The sequence below is a fragment of the Macrosteles quadrilineatus genome, unplaced genomic scaffold, assembly GCF_028750875.1.
Source record: "Macrosteles quadrilineatus isolate MER2022 unplaced genomic scaffold, UCM_ALF_1.0 Scaffold_9__3_contigs__length_116548681, whole genome shotgun sequence".
Taxonomy (NCBI): domain Eukaryota; kingdom Metazoa; phylum Arthropoda; class Insecta; order Hemiptera; family Cicadellidae; genus Macrosteles; species Macrosteles quadrilineatus.
This window is the reverse complement of record NW_026542602.1, coordinates 57706730-57725282: the sequence shown is the minus strand read 5'-3', so window position 1 is coordinate 57725282 and position 18553 is coordinate 57706730. Positions and strand designations below refer to the sequence as shown.

Genomic DNA, 18553 nt, shown 5'->3' with positions numbered 1-18553 from the left:
TGCAGTAAATACAGTATGTGTTTTTATCATGATGTATATATTTTTTAATTCTGCGTTATCAACATACATTTAAATGGGGCTGAACACTTCTACTAATTCCATTACTCTTCTTCAACATAGATTTTAGTCGAAGAATTCTTTTCCTTTTGAATCGATTCAATCTAGTGTAATAATATTTAAGAAAGGGCGCAGAAAGACATAATGAATTGAATGGATAGCTTATTTTTGAAATCTACATAACTTTCAAAAGCTCATACGAGTATATTCCATCTGGGGAGATCGTTATATTTAATTTAATAAACTTGTAATAAATAATTTGAATTTTTGTGTTAATAAGATGAGAGGAAAAATTGGTAATAAAATAGGCGTGATTAAATCGTTGGATTATTCTAGAAGTTGAAAGGGATAATATTTTCAAGGATTTAATTTTTTAAGTTCAACATCCTAATAAAGAGTTTTTATTTTTTATCCAATCTAACAATACATATCTGAAGGAATATTTCCAAAACGTTCTAAGGAAACAGTGATTTTTACCAACAGGGAGGGGTTGTTAAATTTATTAAAAAAATTAATTAAAAATAAGAGTATTCTGAACAAAATAATTTCATTATCAAAATTTCTAGTTACAATTATGTCAATCATGTGACCAACAAGTCAACGGTAATTTATCCGGAATGTCCGTAAACTTTTTCCTTAGATAAGACAAAGAAGTTAAGTCTAGTGAACCACCCTCCTGTATGGCAACAGCAAAACATGGGGATGGTCTGTCTTTGAAGTTGTAAACCCTTGTTTGTGGAAACCCTAACACTCCCTCCAATCTGTGATATAGCTTGGCAAAGGGTTGGGATAAAACTCTCTTCCCAATGACTAGTAGCATATATATGTCCAAGTAGCAGGTTCTCTTACAAATTGTAGGCTACTGATGAGTTAAAAAAATATTTTTCGTTATGCGTACCCACGATTAAACACATTTCCATAAGATATTCAGAAACTGTAGTGTCCTTAAAACTAATCTTGTGACAAAATAATGAAATTAGACAAAAATTATTTTTTTCAGGATCATCTGGGTTGCCCCTAGGTGAAATATGTAAAAACATTCCTAACTTTTTTTAGGTAAACATGTTTTTTTACTGTAAAAGTTAAAAAAGTATGTTTACATACCGTAGTCAGGTTTTTAACATTTTTGACCAAACTTCACATTTCAGGACTTAAGTTGACTTAGGTTCTAGCCCTGGGACACGTTTACACAATTCTTCAGACAAGGGTTAGAGGGCCGTGCCATTACATAGGTGAAAAATATCGGTGATTAGCACAAATTGAACCCAGGACTTTGGAGACGAAGCCCAGAGCATAGTCAGGCTGGATCTTTCCTCTCTGGGTTGGAAGATAAATATATATCCCCCCCCCTAATTTATTCATAGATCAGTAGCTAATTCATGTTAATAGATACATTTTACCCACTACAGCACATAGCCAGGCTAAAAGAAAAATATTTGTTTCGTCCTCTATATGTCTTTGCTTATTTAGTACTCAGTGAGGTTGGAAGGTCAATATTATTGTTTTAATGTTAAAGTTCATAATATATATATAAAAATTCTCTGGATGGCCGAGTGGTCGTAGCACGCGCCTTCAAAACTGAAAGTTGCTGGTTCAATTCCTAGCAAGATCGTTTTTGGATCTTGATGCCAATTTTTCATTGGGCTATCCAATGATGCTAGTATACAACTGAAGTTTGACGTTAAAATTGGATGGTGACAAAACTATATAGTTTGCACCGGTCCCTTATAAACAGTGTTGAAAATATCACAGTTGTTGATAAATAGGCCTTCTGCACTGAAACAAATGAATGTGGAAAAGTTAAAACTTATCAACTGTTTACATTTCATAAATAATAAAAAAAGTTTGCTAGGACGTTTTTGTATTTAATGAAGATTTTCTCAGGAATCTAGAGTCAATGTAGTACAAAATGATAACCGTTGTATCATCCGAGGCAGTCTGTATAATTAAGGATAATATTAATCGTGTTGTTGACATTAATACAGTGTGACAGTGTTGGCGAACCCCGATATAACTCTCTTGTCTCCAGCGTTACTAACATTCCTCGGTAAATGGTAAATGCTACCAACATTCCTCGGTAAATGGTAAATGCTACCAAAATTCTCTAGTAAATTGCAATTAATTGCTGCTAAAATTCTCGGGTAGGCCTATAAATGGTAAATGCTACCTACTTTCTCCGGTATTGATAAATGCTATTAGGCTAATATTCTCTCTTAAATGATAAATAAATGCTACAAAAATTCTTTGGTAAATGGTAAATACCAGCAAAACTTAACCCAAATTAGAGTAAATTATATTGTTATATAGATTAAAAATATTCTCACTGATAGTTGGATCCAAAAGATCAGCTGAAGTCAATAATTTTTTAGTGATACCTTTGACCAGTCAATGGTGATACATAGGTAAACTGCTTGTGCATTTTAAGTGGCAATCTTATGAATATGGATGACTTCAACACTCCTCAAATCAATGTTCAGCATCTTAAACATTTTTAGAGGCTTTCATAGTTTTAAGTTTCACAGGACATCTAAACCACATGTCTAGCAGAAATCTTTTTTGGTTATGCCTAGTTATTTAACTGCAAATTGAGTCTATAATTAATGTGAATAAATGTAATAAAGTTACTATAATGACCTCAGGCCTTATTTTTTTTTAAGCTAGGACTTCATTTGATTAAAAAAAGGTGACAAAGTAAAAATCCTAATTTTGAGGTTCTTCCCCTCTCTTCCCAGAAATATCCCCTTTTGTATGGATGTCAAGCTCATCAGATATCTATTACTTCGCATATGTTGCCAAATATTGAGTTTTTGGAAGGGTTGTCCTGTTTTTTTCTCATTCTTACAAAATTTAAGGTACCCAAGACAACAAACAGTAGCAATTTTTCTAAAGAGATTCTCGGGGAAAAATCCACTTGCAGTAATAGAATCATCGACTAATCTACAACTAGTGTAGATTCTAGAATTTATTTCATTCATAATTCAATCTGAACACAATTGGTCAATTTACACCAATTTACCCCGAATGACAGATAGGGGATGCGCGAGTGTGTTTACCCGCATTGTAGAAAATACGCCACGCGACCAGAGTGGGGTGTGGGGTGCGAGTGAGAGGGGAGATCAGCTGGCGGAAGTGAGATGGACCGGAAGTGTGGGTGGTGTCGCGGCGGGGAGGGTGTTAAATTATTGATTCGCTCCCTCCTCACTGTGTCTGTGTGAACTCTCGTACGCGCACGCACACACAAACTGGGTACGAAATCGATCGCAAAACGGGAAACTCCGTATGGCAAGGGTGGTAGTGATTTTACCTCTTGCTTGACAACAATGAACAGCTGATCGAATGCAACAATGGACTGCCATTCAGTGAACTTACCATTTTACCATTAAAGTATTATATTGTCTGTGATTTTACTATTTTGCTTGTGGAATGGGATTGTAATAAATTAGTTGATAGTCAATAAGACCCTCGTTTACCTTTTTATCAATAATATGTTCTTATATTTTGTATTATGATTTTTTTCTCTTCTTAGACGACCGACCATTTTCCCAATTCCTCCCAAAGCGGTTTTTACCTTTGACGTTTAAGGAACACCATAAGTGGAGGGAGTAATGGATATCACTATGATTAGTGAAGTTGAAAATATTATAACTACAAAAACGTTTAAAGTATAAGGAAAGTTCGTCACTGTTTTCATAATTTCAAAATTTGCAGTATTAGTTAGTTAAATGCCTTTTCCTTAGGTACATATTTGGAAAAAGTTTTTTACTTTAAACCAAAATATTTTGGAAAGGATATACTGAATTTATGATTTAAGACCTAGTATAGTGGTTAAAAATAATGCACTGAATAATCAATATTTTTATTTTAGGTTATAATTTAGTTTTTAACAAATACCTACGAGAATGGATGTGGAGTGTTAATGTGTACTTTGAAGTGATTCCCTTAAATCTTGACTACACCCGAAAAGTTAAACATTTTTATTTGGGGGGGGGGGAGGGGGGTAAATCCCTATGTCAAAGTAAAATTCATTACATGCGACTTTCGCTTTTTTATTTTTGTAGTCTAACTTTTGAAAACTCAAAATCCCAATCCATGACAAAATAAATTGAAAAGTTCGTGAAAGTGGAGAATTATTTTGAACTTAAAGTTCTGTTCACCGATGAAATCAAAGCGAATATTCACGAAAATTAAAATTCCATTGAACTTGGAATTCTATAACAAACAACCCCATTTCGGAATGTTCATTAAATTTATACACGAAACACTATTTCTCGAAGAAATTAGAGCGAAGATTTTATAAATGAACAATCTACCGTGTTTTCTCCCCACTTTTGCTGTTCTTTTCATCGACAAAATCACTGACTTTTGACTGGAAAGCTGTGTAGAGTTTCGCTATAGTTAGTTTGCGATGGCGGACCCAGCGTTATCTCGATATACTCGCTTGATAAGACCGAACCCTTCTTCTCAACCACCCTTCAATGCAGATATCAGCCGCTGAATTCGCTTTCACCCCGCCCTACTTTTACACCTCAGTGCGGTTAGAGCTTTTAATAGATGGGTGTTAAATAGACGGACTTTTAATAGATGGACTCTTAATAGATTGCCTTTTAACAGATGGACTCTTAATTGATATACTTTTAATAGATGGGCTCTTAATAGATAGACTTTTAACATATGGACTCTTAATTGATATGCTTTTAATAGATGGACTCTTAATAGATAGACTTTTAACAGATGTACTCTTAATTTATATGCTTTTAATAGATGCTCTCTTAATAGATATACTTTTCATTGGTGGTCTTTTAATACATTTTCTATATTTTCTTGCGAAATTACTGAAGAGAGTAGATGTTTTTTTATTAAAATAAACTTATCGGGAATGGAACATTTTGAACACAATCTTTAAAATAAATTTGCTTCGGAAAATATTACCAAGGGTACATTATGATAATAGGTTGTGGTTGTCCCCAATCATTCGAAATTCCACAGCTTAAAGCATAACATTTTAGCACAGAAACCTGCAAATTGTTGTAGACGGTTATGTAGTGAACATAATATTATTTAGCATAAATTAACATAACGTAAGTAAGTACCTGATACAAAGTTGTTAATAAACTAAAAAGGGTACCCTAAATAAGCAATTGAGGTATTACGATTATACTGTACTTTAAAATAATAGATTTTCAATGGAGTCATGCGGTAATCTTCAGAACCCAAAACAGTCTAAATCCTTTCCTAAAGCTCGGCCACCACGTCACGTAATTCAAATTCTAAACGCAATTCCCACACACAATGTACGCCACATATTATGTATGGGTTTTAATCACAGAGGCGAAAATGTGAAAGAATTTTCAGAACTGTTCATTTCTATACAATGGAGGACAAGACTTATTATTCAAGTTGTACACTCGGCTTGAGGCGTTCTGGAGCCTCAATACTGCATTGTGTAGACCTTGCTGTATAATGTATCCGACCCAAGCTCTTGTTAGCGAGTTTCCTGCAAAAGGGAGATGATTGTGAACTATATTGGTGTAACTAGTGATATTTCACTTAATCGTTCAATGTGTTGAGTTAATTTTTCTACTCCCCCCCCCTATACATAGTGTATAAGTATTGTTTTCGTCAAAATTACCGAGTTTGAGTTTTGGGTGTAAATATCCGTTTCCACCTGAACCCTAAAATGCGTGTGTCTTGTTCCGCGAGAGAGGGAGTTGCTCTTTCCCTCCCCCAAATCCTCTCTTTCGCTCTCCTTAATTCGTTCTTTCATAGGTTAGGTTAGTTTAAATTATTTAAATTTTTGGGAGAAAAAGATTCCTTAACGAATTTAAAAGCCCGCATGAAAGAAATAATTAGGAGGAGAGCGAAAGAGAGGATTTGGGGGAGGGAGAGTACAGACCCATCTCTCGCGGAACAAGAGAGATATCCGCGGAGCAAAAGCGATGTTTCAACCGGTCCCGGAATCTACTTGCTGACCCCCGGAACAAAAGTGATGTAAAGTAATTAGCCTTCAACCGCGGAACAAAAGTGATACAGCCCAAAAGTTATACAGTGAACAAAAGTGTCGTTTTTGGAGAGACGTGTAGATGTGTTGTGTGAGCTACATACTACAGCTGTGGTACGATTTTGAATTTGGTTTGTGGTTCACTAACACATGATATATCCAAGAATTTTTTTATTATTCTTTTGATTTAGATTTTAATGGTGATTTTTCATCAAATCCCATATAATACAGAATAACTCTGCATTTTTATACCAACATCCGTACACCAAAAGCTCAAAATTACTTGTTTGGTTTTCACGAAGGGATCCAGAAAGGAGTCTTACGAAAAACGTGTCGAATTTCAGAGACTGGAAAGTTACACTATTTTATTAGAGAGCACTGGAGGTTTTGGGGCTATACTACGGATTAAAGAGTAGATACTTCTAATCCTTTAAATTTATGGCTATACTCAGAAGCCTTTGCTACTTCTAATCCTTTAAATTTATGGCTATACTCAGAAGCCTTCAATATTTTCAAGATGTCGATTTCCATATTATTACTAATTAACTAGGTACTCATAAAGCAAAACGTGTCCGAAAAGTTAAATATTTTTATTTGGAGGAATGGACGACTTCGCTGAATTCGTTCATCTAGATGTCGATTAAGGTTCCAAGAAGATGGGTCACGGGACTAATGTGCTTCCCGTGTGTGTTGGGGGGAGGGGGATATCTCTTATCTCTGTTATCAGTCAGATAGCACGCCTCCGCCCCTCAGTGGCTACTCCCACTGGTTATCTGTCTGGTGGAACCTCAATCTCCTCAACCAGAGACCAACTCCACCCAGCAATATCCCGCAGTTGCAATGAGCTAGATATCCTAGGACGATAGAAAGCCCGAACCGTTTTACACATTTCCTCACGATAAGGCTATAAGAGGTTATAAACATAGCGCTATTGGTGATTGGCGGGATTTGAACCCGGGACCTCGGGGGACGAAGCTTTGCGCTCTGCCACTAGACCAGCTCGTCCCTATATGAGTGCAGCGTGAGCTTAGAATGGTTGAATACCTATCTAGCTTTGTTTACTGGGCAACTTTGTTTCTGTTCAGGAACATTGATTAAAAGTTAATCCGAGACAGCTGGATTAAAAAAAAAAACTACTAACTTTTCACGTGATCAAACCGGTGGTTTTCCGGTAGTGAAGGAAGAGGCTACGTAAAGAAGAGTCAAGTAAAAAAATTTCAGTTTGTCCCGACTTTTCTCTTAAAAATATTCAGTTTGTCCCGACGTTTCTCTTAAAAATATTCAGTTTGTCCCGACGTTTCTCTTTAAAATATTCAGTTTGTCCCGACGTTTCTCTTAAAAACCTTCAGTTTGTCCCGACGTTTCTCTTAAAAATCTTCAGTTTGTCCCGACGTTTCTCTTAAAAATCTTCAGTTTGTCCCGACGTTTCTCTCAAAAATCTTCAGTTTGTCCCGACGTTTCTCTTTAAAATATCCAGTTTGTCCCGACGTTTCTCTTAAAAATCTTCAGTTTGTCCCGGCGTTTCTCTTAAAAATCTTCAGTTTGTCCCGACTTTTCTCTTAAAAATATTAAGATTATCCCGGACCGACGTTTCTCTTAAAACTATTATATTCATCCCGATGTTTCTCTTTAAAACATTCAGTTTATCCTGTAATTTCTCTTAAACATTTTAAGATTATCCCGATCCGACGTTTCTTTTCAACTATTCTATTCATCCCGACGTTTCTCTTTCAGTTCATCCCGATGTTTCTCGTAACAGTTATTCAGTTTGTCCCAATGTTTCTCTTAAACAATATTCATTTTATACTGATGTTTGTCTTTTAAATCTTCAGTTTGTCTTGATGTTTTTCTTAAACATTATTATCAATGATCAATTATTGAGTTGGGGACTTCCATTTCGTTCAAAGGTTTGAACGTAAATTTAAACAGCATATTAATGATTGTCTTTTATGTTTCACTTTATACACATTTTTTTATTATTTAATCCTATGTTTGTCGTAAGTTAATTATTTCACTTTTTTGACATTCCCGACGTAAAATTTCATCTGCATCTCTGCAGCTGAAAAGTTTAAAATGCAAACGCCCCAATTTATTGTTTTCACCAATAGAAATGTGTCAAGTTTGGGTTTTTTTCATATTATTATGGGGTTAAATTTAATGTATGCAAATCACAAGTATTAGCAGTAGACTAGATAGTTTTATTTTATGGCATTTTGTTGTTGTGAACAAATTTCAGAATCAATATTCTAAAAAAGAAGAAAAACTGTAACCAATTAGCGGTTAACATGTTTCAATTAATAAAATATTAAGTTGTATTTTTTTCTAACTTTGGAACTGACGACGGATTAATTATAGTCAGCTGTGCGGCTCAAAACAGCCCGTTTCATACCGCAGCCGCAGTCTCCATGTAACTGTTAAGTTCCACTTCCAGGAGTCGGTAGACCCGCTTTTCCTCTAGACGAGTATAGGATGGCATGGGATGGGATGGGTATGGGACCTCTGGAAGGATGAATGGAAGGGTATGCGGAAACACTCAAGGAATGTTGATGTGGCATCTGCCATCAGTTGTGCCGTGCGACCTTCGCTACAGGCTTGCCAACCTAGTCTGCGGGAAAAGTCCCGGAAACTTTCCCTACTTTTCCCATCCCCTGTATGGGTGGGGCTGGATTGGTGGGTAGAAATTGATATTGTGGATATGCAAATTCTTTAAGGGGTTTCAAAGTTTTGCTATTTGTTTAGTTGGTTAAGCTGACTTTCTTTGAAGATCAAACAAATTGGCATTTTTGCGAAATACAGTACTATTGTAAAACGAGCACAAGAAGTACTATCATTATTTGTTTGTATACATTTTCCTAAAATCGAGATTACAAAAGCATACATTTACTCTTGATTTGAAACGCAGTTACATTGATTTTGGTTACTTATAAATCGGCTGTTTTAATATTTTAAACAAAACATTGAATGTTTATTGGAATTGAAAAGTGGTCTAGTTTTCGAGAACCTTTTTTGACGGAACATTTTTAGCAAAACCGGTGACCTCTCGTAAAATCGGGACGTATGGAACCTCTAGATTTGTTCATGGGAAACTTTAAGAATCGAGGTACATTAAAAACACGTAAAGAAAACTCCACATTATTATTTGCCCCGCGTAATTCCCAATTACAATTTACTATCGTAGAGTGAGTTTAGTATGCGGGCGCCCACACATGCTTTCAAAAACTTAAATTACTCCAATTTGATTCCGCCATTCAACAGCTCAACTCGGGGTATGGTGGCGCGACGAGTGACTTATGTGACGTTTCTGTGTGAAATCTGAGGGCTACAGTGTACTTGTCCGATGGTTCGGAATCCACCCATTTTCTTTCTTTTTTTCCTAGGATGCTAGGCACGAGCCTAAAATTGTTTTTCACATCACTTCAGGTTAGACCTAGGGGTTGCGGCATTTTCACTTGGATAAAATTCTTTGGTGATTTGGCGGGATTTGAACCCGGAACCTCGGGGACCGAAGACCCGCGCTCCCATTAGTCCAGCCCCCCCCCCCAAATCCAACCACCTTATTGAATACATAACACTATGTATTATAGTAGTATAACATAATAAAGATAAAGGACCCTGTCTCCGTCTTTTTTTCGTTGCTTTAGGTTTACTAACGGTATATACAAAGTACAGTTTTTCTCGTACAAAAGTTTTCTTTGCGTTCGATATATTCCTCTGCGAAAATGCATTCGTCAATATACAGGGTGTCAAAGAACTCAGGAAGTCTCTATCGTCCTACTGTATTTTAAGGTATCCTCCCTGGACCAATGAAACACTGAAATACCATGTTAAAAATTTCCAAAACTCAACAGTTACCGTAACAGCAATTTTGATTTTTCATAAAAAATTCAATTTTGCATTTCTTAACAGATTTTTGTTGTGGAATAAAACATTATTCAGTTAACAATGAGATTTCCTTTCAATAATGGATTGGTTAAAAGAGTTCGTATTCGACACAGTAGCTTTCATAAAAGCACTCCGTGCTCCGTGGCTGACGTACCTCTATTTTCCTCTAAAACTAGGTTTAACATTATGGGAATGAAATGTCTTCTATCAATACTCAAATTAATTATTCAATTGCGACCACAAATCCAACTAATCGTCTGAACGATCATGATATACCTACCTAATTAGCGATTTTCGCTTTGTATTGGGTTAATGTCGCTGAAGAGACATATTTGAGGAATTCGCGGTTTGAGTTTCGACCATTGCCCCTTCGGCATTCAGCATTGCCAACAATTACAATTCACAATGTAGAGGCGAGAAGTCACGGCGAATTAACTTGTATACAGTGTTGCCTTCACTTTGGCAGCGACATGAAAATACCCTGTAAGTGTTGATGTTAATTTATTTGGAGGCGATACTTTTACTTTCTCCCCCTGACCCAATATAGAAAGTATTTTCGTCAACATTATCTAACTGAACACGTGGAAATATTCTATCCGTTTAGGTCCCCTAACCTAAAGTGGTTTTCGAAGTAATGTCTTTGTGTGTGGATGTGTGGAGCTACAGACTACATATGGTGTGTGGGACACCATCCTATGATATCTCTAGGGGTTTTCCATTTTTTTTATTTTCATTTCAATGACGATTAGTTTCATCAAAACCCATAAATACAGGATGAATCTGTATATATCCTATGTATTTATACCAACATCCATTCACGGACAGCTTAAAATTCCTTGTTTTCAAAAACAGGTTCAGAAAAGGTATATTTTCTGAACTTTTACTGATTCTTCGTGTGCTGTTTCAGCTAGCTATAATAAGAATCAGTAGGTGGGAGGGAGCTGGTCTAGGTAGTTCGCAGGACTCCTTTTCCCGAGGTCACGGGTTCAAGTCCCACCAATCACCAATACATTTTACCTAATGGATACTACCGCAACCTCTACGCCTAGCCTGACCCTGAAGTATAAATAATATGAAGACGGAAGACGGTTCCGGGCTAGACACTATCGTCCTGATGTGCATGAAACATTTCTCAAACCTTTAGTAGGTAGTGATATTTATTATAGCCTGTTCTGTGGTAACTCTACTTAACGTTGCCGCTTCCAGCAGATTTCCTTCAGTATATCGTATGAGGCCCGGCCTTGACTGCGGTGTATTGGTTACAGTTATGCCAGCTGCCTTCAGTAAACTACCAGTTTTTGTCCCTCACTCGCAATGTCTGTCGACGGTTTCACTTTTGTTTTATAAACAAGTAGTTTCACTTAGGCCGGCGTTGTGTGGTCTCAAACAGATAATGCTAGATTTCCTCATTTCGAAACTCCATTTACTTTTTCATTGTGAGAAGTCAACATTTGAAGGAGTTTTTCGGTAAGGTTGTTGTTTGGTAAGGTTGTTAAGTGGTGTAACTATATGGTACAATACACCACTTTGTTTGTTGTGCGGTTTAAAATCGTCGTAAAAGTATCTTCCAAGTTAATAGTAGGAGCCGCTGCAAAACTAATTTTATCACATGTAAACAATTTACAATTGTCCCCTTTGCTGCCTAGTTCATAGCCATGGCACGTCTAGCTAAACTAATTCGGAATGGACACTTCTCGCGACGAAACACTTCAAATGTCGATTAATTTGTGGATTCGCCAGATTCTGTGAGTGTCTTGCCCTGTTTGGTATACCAGCTTCTATCAGAAACTTTCCTTCAGCAATATTCCCTTGTGTTTCAACATGTGGCCCTAGCTTATGCCACATTTGTAATCCTCGGTCACCAAGTACCATATAGCACTTCACTCTTGCAAGATGAATGTAGAGCTCCAGTAGTCTAATGTGAAACGGTTGTCCATTACCCATTATCTATACAGCTAGCGCCAGAACCCTTGTACGGTGTGTGTGTGTCAAGTAATGTAAACATGAATAACGATGTGACCTTTGTCCGGTGAGTCACAGTGTTATCAATATCATGTGATACTGGTCAACACTTACACTCAGGCACCGTTAGAAATACCACAGATAATCAATAACAAACATAATGTACTGATTATTGCTGTGGAACCAAAGAGTCAAGTTCCTGATTGGTAGTTATCTAAAAATGTATAGATGTAAAAAAATAATACACTCGCCGCAGCAAACCTGCAGACTATTGTGAGCGAATTCCCATTTCTTGGTTGGATTTTAACTAGAATTTACCTCAAATATGTCTGATTTATTGATTAATTCCATATTTAAAAACTTGAAGTTTAAGGAGCACTTTACTGAGGTTTGCTGATACAGGGACGACAATAACGTTTTATAGTACATAATGCCTCCTATAGGGAAGGCAATAACGGGTTTAGTGAAATGTTAATAGCCGAGCTCGATAAAAAAATTCCAAGCAAAAGCAAGATTTGCTTGGAATTTTTATCGTTGCTTTTTCGTAGTTTTGCTTGATAAAGTCAAGCCTTTTACAGTATTATTTGTTTTAATTTTCAACTATATTCTAACCGAAAATATCCTTAGAACCGCTCAAAGGAAACCAGAGAAACATTTCCAACTGTGGAAACTTAGCTGCGAAGTCGTAAATAAAAATACTGCAAACTGTATTGCGAATTCCTGCGAAATTATCATCGCTGCGGGGACATTGTTGCTGCGCCGTTGGCAGCGCTGGTTCCGACGACGGTGGCGCATTCTAGCGACGATCGGCGGAGACGCCACGCACTCCGCTTCTCTCTACCGGCGACTACACCAACTTCGGGGCCGTAATGGCGTTGACATGGGGAGGGGCCGCCGAGCCCTTTAGAGTAGTTTAGGCCTTTATACAGTAACTATCATCGTAGTTAAAGGTTAGATTTTTTTACCACGGCGCGCAGGGTGTACGGTACGGTGCGAGTGACATAACCACGGCTACAGCGAAGCAGACGACGACTACGCTCATATGATTTTGACGTATGGTGATTTTTGACGTGTACAGTGTACGCCCCTATAGGGTAATTCCGTAGTTTGCAATTTTTTACAACCGTGAAAGTGAAGTGGTTCGACTCTAGTTTTAGTATCTGTGATGACGTATTTATATATTTGACCTTCGTTCGTTTTTTTGGTTAAGTGCTTGTGCGGACATTCGATGCATCAATGGCAGTCAGGATGGAAAATAACAACCATACCAAAGTGAATTATAAAATGCTGGTAAGTTTTGTAGTCTACAGTATTGCGTCGGTGTTTTGGAATGTGACAATAATTAGTATTTGTGTTTGTCTCGAAAGGTTCCTGAAATTCCGCATGTTTGTTATTCAGGGTGTGGAATAGTGTTTGCGATTCTTCCAGTATTTCCAAGTGTCGCAATACGTGTCAACGTCAACTACGTTTGACGTTTTGACGTTGGTCGGTTGACGGTTTGTTGACGTGACGACGGTAGCCGGTGCCGGCCCATATGGATCTTTGACCACGCCCGTGCGAGGGGCGCTTAGGGATGTTGTTTTGGGGGAAACGCCCTCAATATTGTTTTCGTTTTCCCCGCTGTTCAACGGAGATGGTCTGTTATTGCCTTTTCTGTTTAACTTTGCCTCATTAAACGTTTTGAAGGGTTTGCGCATTGCCGGAGTTTACCAATGGTCATATCGCTGGGTTTATTGCTTTTTGGCTTGGCCTTTTTGCCGACCATATTGCGGCTTGATGGAACGTTTTTTGGGGAAATGTTTAGTGAAAGTAGCCTACTAACTACTGATCTTATGGAGTTCTTATGGATCAAACAAAATCTACCCCTACAGGCCTAGATCTTTTTGTAATTAATTATTATCATTGTTGGTAAACTCAATCTTTTATGCACATATGGTGTGTTTTGATTTTGGGATCTAATTAATTGTAATTTCCTCGTTCACGAAAATGTTGAGTGTGATGAAGTATTTACAATTTAACAATAACTTGGTACTTTATATCTCCGTCTTAAATTTAGATAAACATATATTGGATTGATACGTCGTTGTAAGTTGTAATGCATTTAAACCCCATTCTGTTGCGAGTAATTAATATTGCACGAGTGATAAAACCTGTGACACATTTATGCTTTATTGTATTGTTTTGCAAGTGAGTCTCGATAATAATAGTCAAACAATTGGCTGATAAATTTGTTTAGATACTCATAATACTGTATGTATTTTCCTATTAAAATGTTCTAAATTTAAGAACTTGGTAACACGATAATACACTAGATAAAATAGTTGTACTGTACCGTACTGAATATCACTATAGGAAAGTTAGTGATATCACAACATACGGTAACAACTTGCCTCGAGGAAATTTTAAAGTTCTTTGTTATGACAATTTTATTTCAACTTGAAATGAGTATCTTGTTATCAACGTGAATTCTGTAGAGTAACAATGTTGATTTTATAAGTGAAAATTTATGAATCGGTTATAAATTTTTAACTTACAGTACGCAACTGATAAATATGCCTTTCCTGAGTTGTTTGTTTATAGTGAATAATATTTTACGACTCTTGATCCCAAAATTCACAATGTGTTGATCTTTGAGTATCCAAAAACCAATATGTAGTTATAATATAATATAACATGTCTGTAGTTATAATATCTTCAATCACATTCTCTTCACAGACATGTTTACAAGACATGTAGGCCTACAGAAATACTTCAATAACAAGACTCTCATGGGCATTATTAAAAGACTTATAATGAAGGTTGACTTCTTATCGAGGTTTGGGGAACCGGAGTTTTGCCAACGGGTGTCAGGTAGATGGGGGGGATGTCTTCGGCCACCTCTTGGTGCGGAGATTTGCCAACGGTGGTGGTGGGAGAAAGAGTGTGACGGAGGGAGGGAGAGCGATTGTCAGGGTTGTCTACGCTACGCTTGGCAGTTATGCGCTTGTCGCAGTGGGTTAGGTTAGGTTAGGTTAGGTTAGGTTAGGTTAGGTTAGGTTAGGTTAGGTTAGGTTAGGTTAGGTTAGGTTAGGTTAGGTTAAAAATTCAATACATTTCCTTTCACAGTCAGAGGTGCATAACTCCATTACTTTGAATACAGTCAGCATCCTGCCTGGTTTGTCCACCCCTAGCGGAAGCCACTCTCACGGTCACGTGTAATCGCTCTCGCTCAACCCACAACCGTTGGCAAAACTCCGCAGTATGTGGAATTCATGGATGGTGACCCTTTCTACCTGATACCCGTTGGCAAAACTCCTACACTCCGAGGTTTGCAACCTAACAAGTGATTAGGGCTAGTATAAAATAAAGAGTAGTCAATTTTAAAATGACACTCAAGGGACAAGGGTGTTTTGTTATCGAGGTGCCACTGTCCATTTCAGTTTTGCAACGTCCTTCATTCAATAAGTGTCCTTTAAAAAATAAAATTAAAAAATAACAAAAATGTTTATATATTCTTAGCGCTTTTCAGTACTGTTGCAGTGGGTCTGAAATTTGACTCATTGCCGATCATAGACGGCAGTAAAACCACCATTAGCTTTATATTCGTTCATTCCTCCCATATACGAGTATACACACTATAAAAGTATAAGTGTTGTACACGTTTGTCGATGATATCTAGTAAGCAGTGTTGTAGGGCGTTAACCCTTCCACCGTGCTCTGTATCACGTCGTCGTTCGTTGTTCCCTCTATGATCCTTGCCCCTTGAGTCACATATTGTTTATCACAAGTTTCTCCACTCTTATCGCAATTTCTTTTGTTTGATTTGACTTTATCTGGTGTTTGTATTCCCCACGATGACTCGGTAGTTTCTCCACTTTCAAAACTGTTTACGGTTAAAGTTGTTGGGACGGATGTCTGTGTTTTTGCTTTATTTTTCTTGGTGTTTGTTCAGGTTGTTTACTGTATCTTCAATACTTGTTGTCCATTTCGATGTACCTGTTTTGGACCTGTCCAAAACGATTTCGTATTAGAATATTGGAAAAAAATTATTTTGATGTAGTTTACAAATTACTGTAATTCGATACTAGATGTAATTCATACTGATTCTGGCATTGGTTTTTAAATACAAACTAAAGAGAAGTAAGGCCAACTGTTAAATTCGCAAGTCTTATTATGTTGGTGTTGGAATGTGAAATAGTTATTTATTTATGCACCCTTCATAAAATCTTGAAAGTTGGATACAATTAATATGTCTTAATCACGTTAGTTTATATCCTCAAACCAAACTTAAAATAAAAATAAAATAACTGTATATAAAATATAATAATTAGGATCTCGATAAGTCTTTTTATGTTTTTATGGGGATTATTAAATAAGACTTGTTATCATAGTTGACTTCTTATCGAGGTTTGCAATAACATGTGATTTTATGGGTGGTAAAAATTCAAGGAGATTTGAAAATGACACTCGTAATCGAGGGGTTTTGTTATCGAGGTTCCACTGCAACAGCAAATATGAGTTGAATTAAAAGTAGCCTATTTTGGAATTGTGTACAAATTCTAATGTATTCGACGTGTGGCCTATTTATTAAACGATTGCATTGCAAAATAATAAAGGAAAATTCCAAATTTTAAAATAATGTTGATATTTTATTAAGTTTTTGTATCGGAAAACGTATTTGAATATTATCAAACCAGTTAAAAAAATTGTGCTCTGATCAGTATTATTGTGCATTCGAAGTAAATTGTATTTAACATTTAAAACGCTAAAAAGTAATTTTGTAAGATATGTAAGTATTCTCTGAAACAAAAATGATTGCAAGCGTATCTAAATATCGGCTGTCAGCAATCGATTTGTGTCAATGGCCTTCTTCTTCTTCGCTGCCGCTGCAATTCGCAAACAGCCGTCGATCGCTCAGTCATCAACAGTAAACATGTTGTAATGTTTAATGATCGTCGATTAATGATACACTATCGCCAACCTTATGAGGCCCGCGATATCAATGCAGACGCAGCCGTCCTTGAAACAGCTGTATCGCACAGTGTTGCCAACAGCCGGCGGCGCGGGACAACGCGATATTTCCCCCCGGTTTAAATGCCTCCGCGCTGCATCCTTTTAAAACTGGTTTCAGCTGTTTTTACTGCCGGATTAATTTAGAATGCCGGCGGCCCTTTTTTGTTCCCATAATTTCTTTGACACTTCTGTTTCATTCAGAGAGATGATGGTTTGTCCGAATTGTGTAGTATTTGTAGAAATATATTTGATTGTTTTAAAACATTTTAAATTCTATCTTATTTTTCACCCATTTATTCTAAGCCAATGCAGAGAAATTACATATTGAAATCATCAAATCTAGTGAAATGTTTTTTGTTACCTAATTCCCATTGTAATTAACTTACTGTAAGTGTAGGCATGTTGTAATTCGCATCAATAAGATTACGCTATTTCTCGTAACCGTTGACAAATTTTAAAGTTAAGGATGTTTAGATTGAATGATTTAGTAACCTATATTAAGCCTAAATTATCACAGAAGATAAGTCTGATATGATTGACTGGGACAATTGTTGATAAACTCGGGTGATGGTGGACATAAGATTAGGTTCAAACATAATAGTCAATACTCATACAAACGCTATTATACTTTACCGCTTAAGTTTTTTGTCTGTAAACTTTTTATAAAAGAACGTTATACTGTCCTAAAGCATTGGGGTAATTTTGTGTACATGTACGACACAATGCCTTAATTTTTAAAATGTATGCGCGAAAATTTATCATTTACACATACGAAGGGCTAGGTTTGGGGAATATTTATAAACGATTATGAACTTTATAAATACTCCTCATCTAATAACATCTCGTTGAAATATCGTAAATTGAACAACATTTATATCCATTTATATTTTCTTAATGTTTCTATGTCAAAGGAACTTTGTGAAAATATTTAAGTTATTTCCGTCTGAGACATTATTAAATATCAACATTATTGTGGACCCGAAAACCCGGAATGAAAAATAACCACCCCACTATTCAAATTTCAGAACGAATTTTATGAGTAGAATCACAGAAAACATACTACTACAAATAATAAATTTAATCGTAGAATACACGTAGAATCCTTGGGATCTCTTATGAATTCCACACCATCTGAAGACTTATTCAATTTGTTTCGAGGGATACGCATATGCTAAAAGCTTAAAGAATTATATTTTTCCAATAATTGTAAGCCACAGTAAACCCAGACACCGCCCATGTAGAGGTCGGAATGCCCGGTTTGAAGTAATCTGTCTGTGAAGAATTCCAAAGATGCCACGCCTTTGACTCGAAGAATCCGAGCGCACCTAGTTTTTGCTTTGTTGTTCCTGTCAGAAATGTTAACAATTTTAATTCAAATGGTGAAATTATATTTCTTTGGGGTGCGCTAAGGGGAATCGTAGAGGGGGTTTTGATTGAGTGTTATTTCCTTAAAGTCAATTCAGGTAAGCAGCATTGTCTCAAGTCAGCAAGTTTACAACTGTAGACGAATAAAATATTTAACATTTAAAAGTTTAAGAACACTGTTAACACTAATTAGTTGTTTTAGGAAAATACTGTCCTATTAAGAGGTGCAAATAAAAAAAACCTATTTAATCTCTTCTTGATAAAACCATTAATGAGTCTCTTTTGGCTTTACAATAT

At 36.5% G+C, this 18553-nt stretch overlaps 1 protein-coding gene across 7 annotated transcripts in view; it reads left to right on the top strand.

Annotated features, from left to right (window-relative positions):
* The window catches only part of LOC129002990 (protein alan shepard), a 73613-nt gene that overhangs the window by 9163 nt on the left and 45897 nt on the right, over window positions 1-18553 (top strand). The window contains exon 1 of one of the 7 annotated variants that reach the window (XM_054431165.1): window positions 12713-13189. The exons of the other annotated variants lie outside the window; for them this stretch is intronic. Coding sequence (XP_054287140.1) covers window positions 13136-13189 — 54 coding nt within the window. The 5' untranslated portion in view covers window positions 12713-13135. Of the gene's footprint in view, window positions 1-12712; window positions 13190-18553 lie in introns of those variants that run through there. 7 annotated transcript variants of the gene reach the window in all.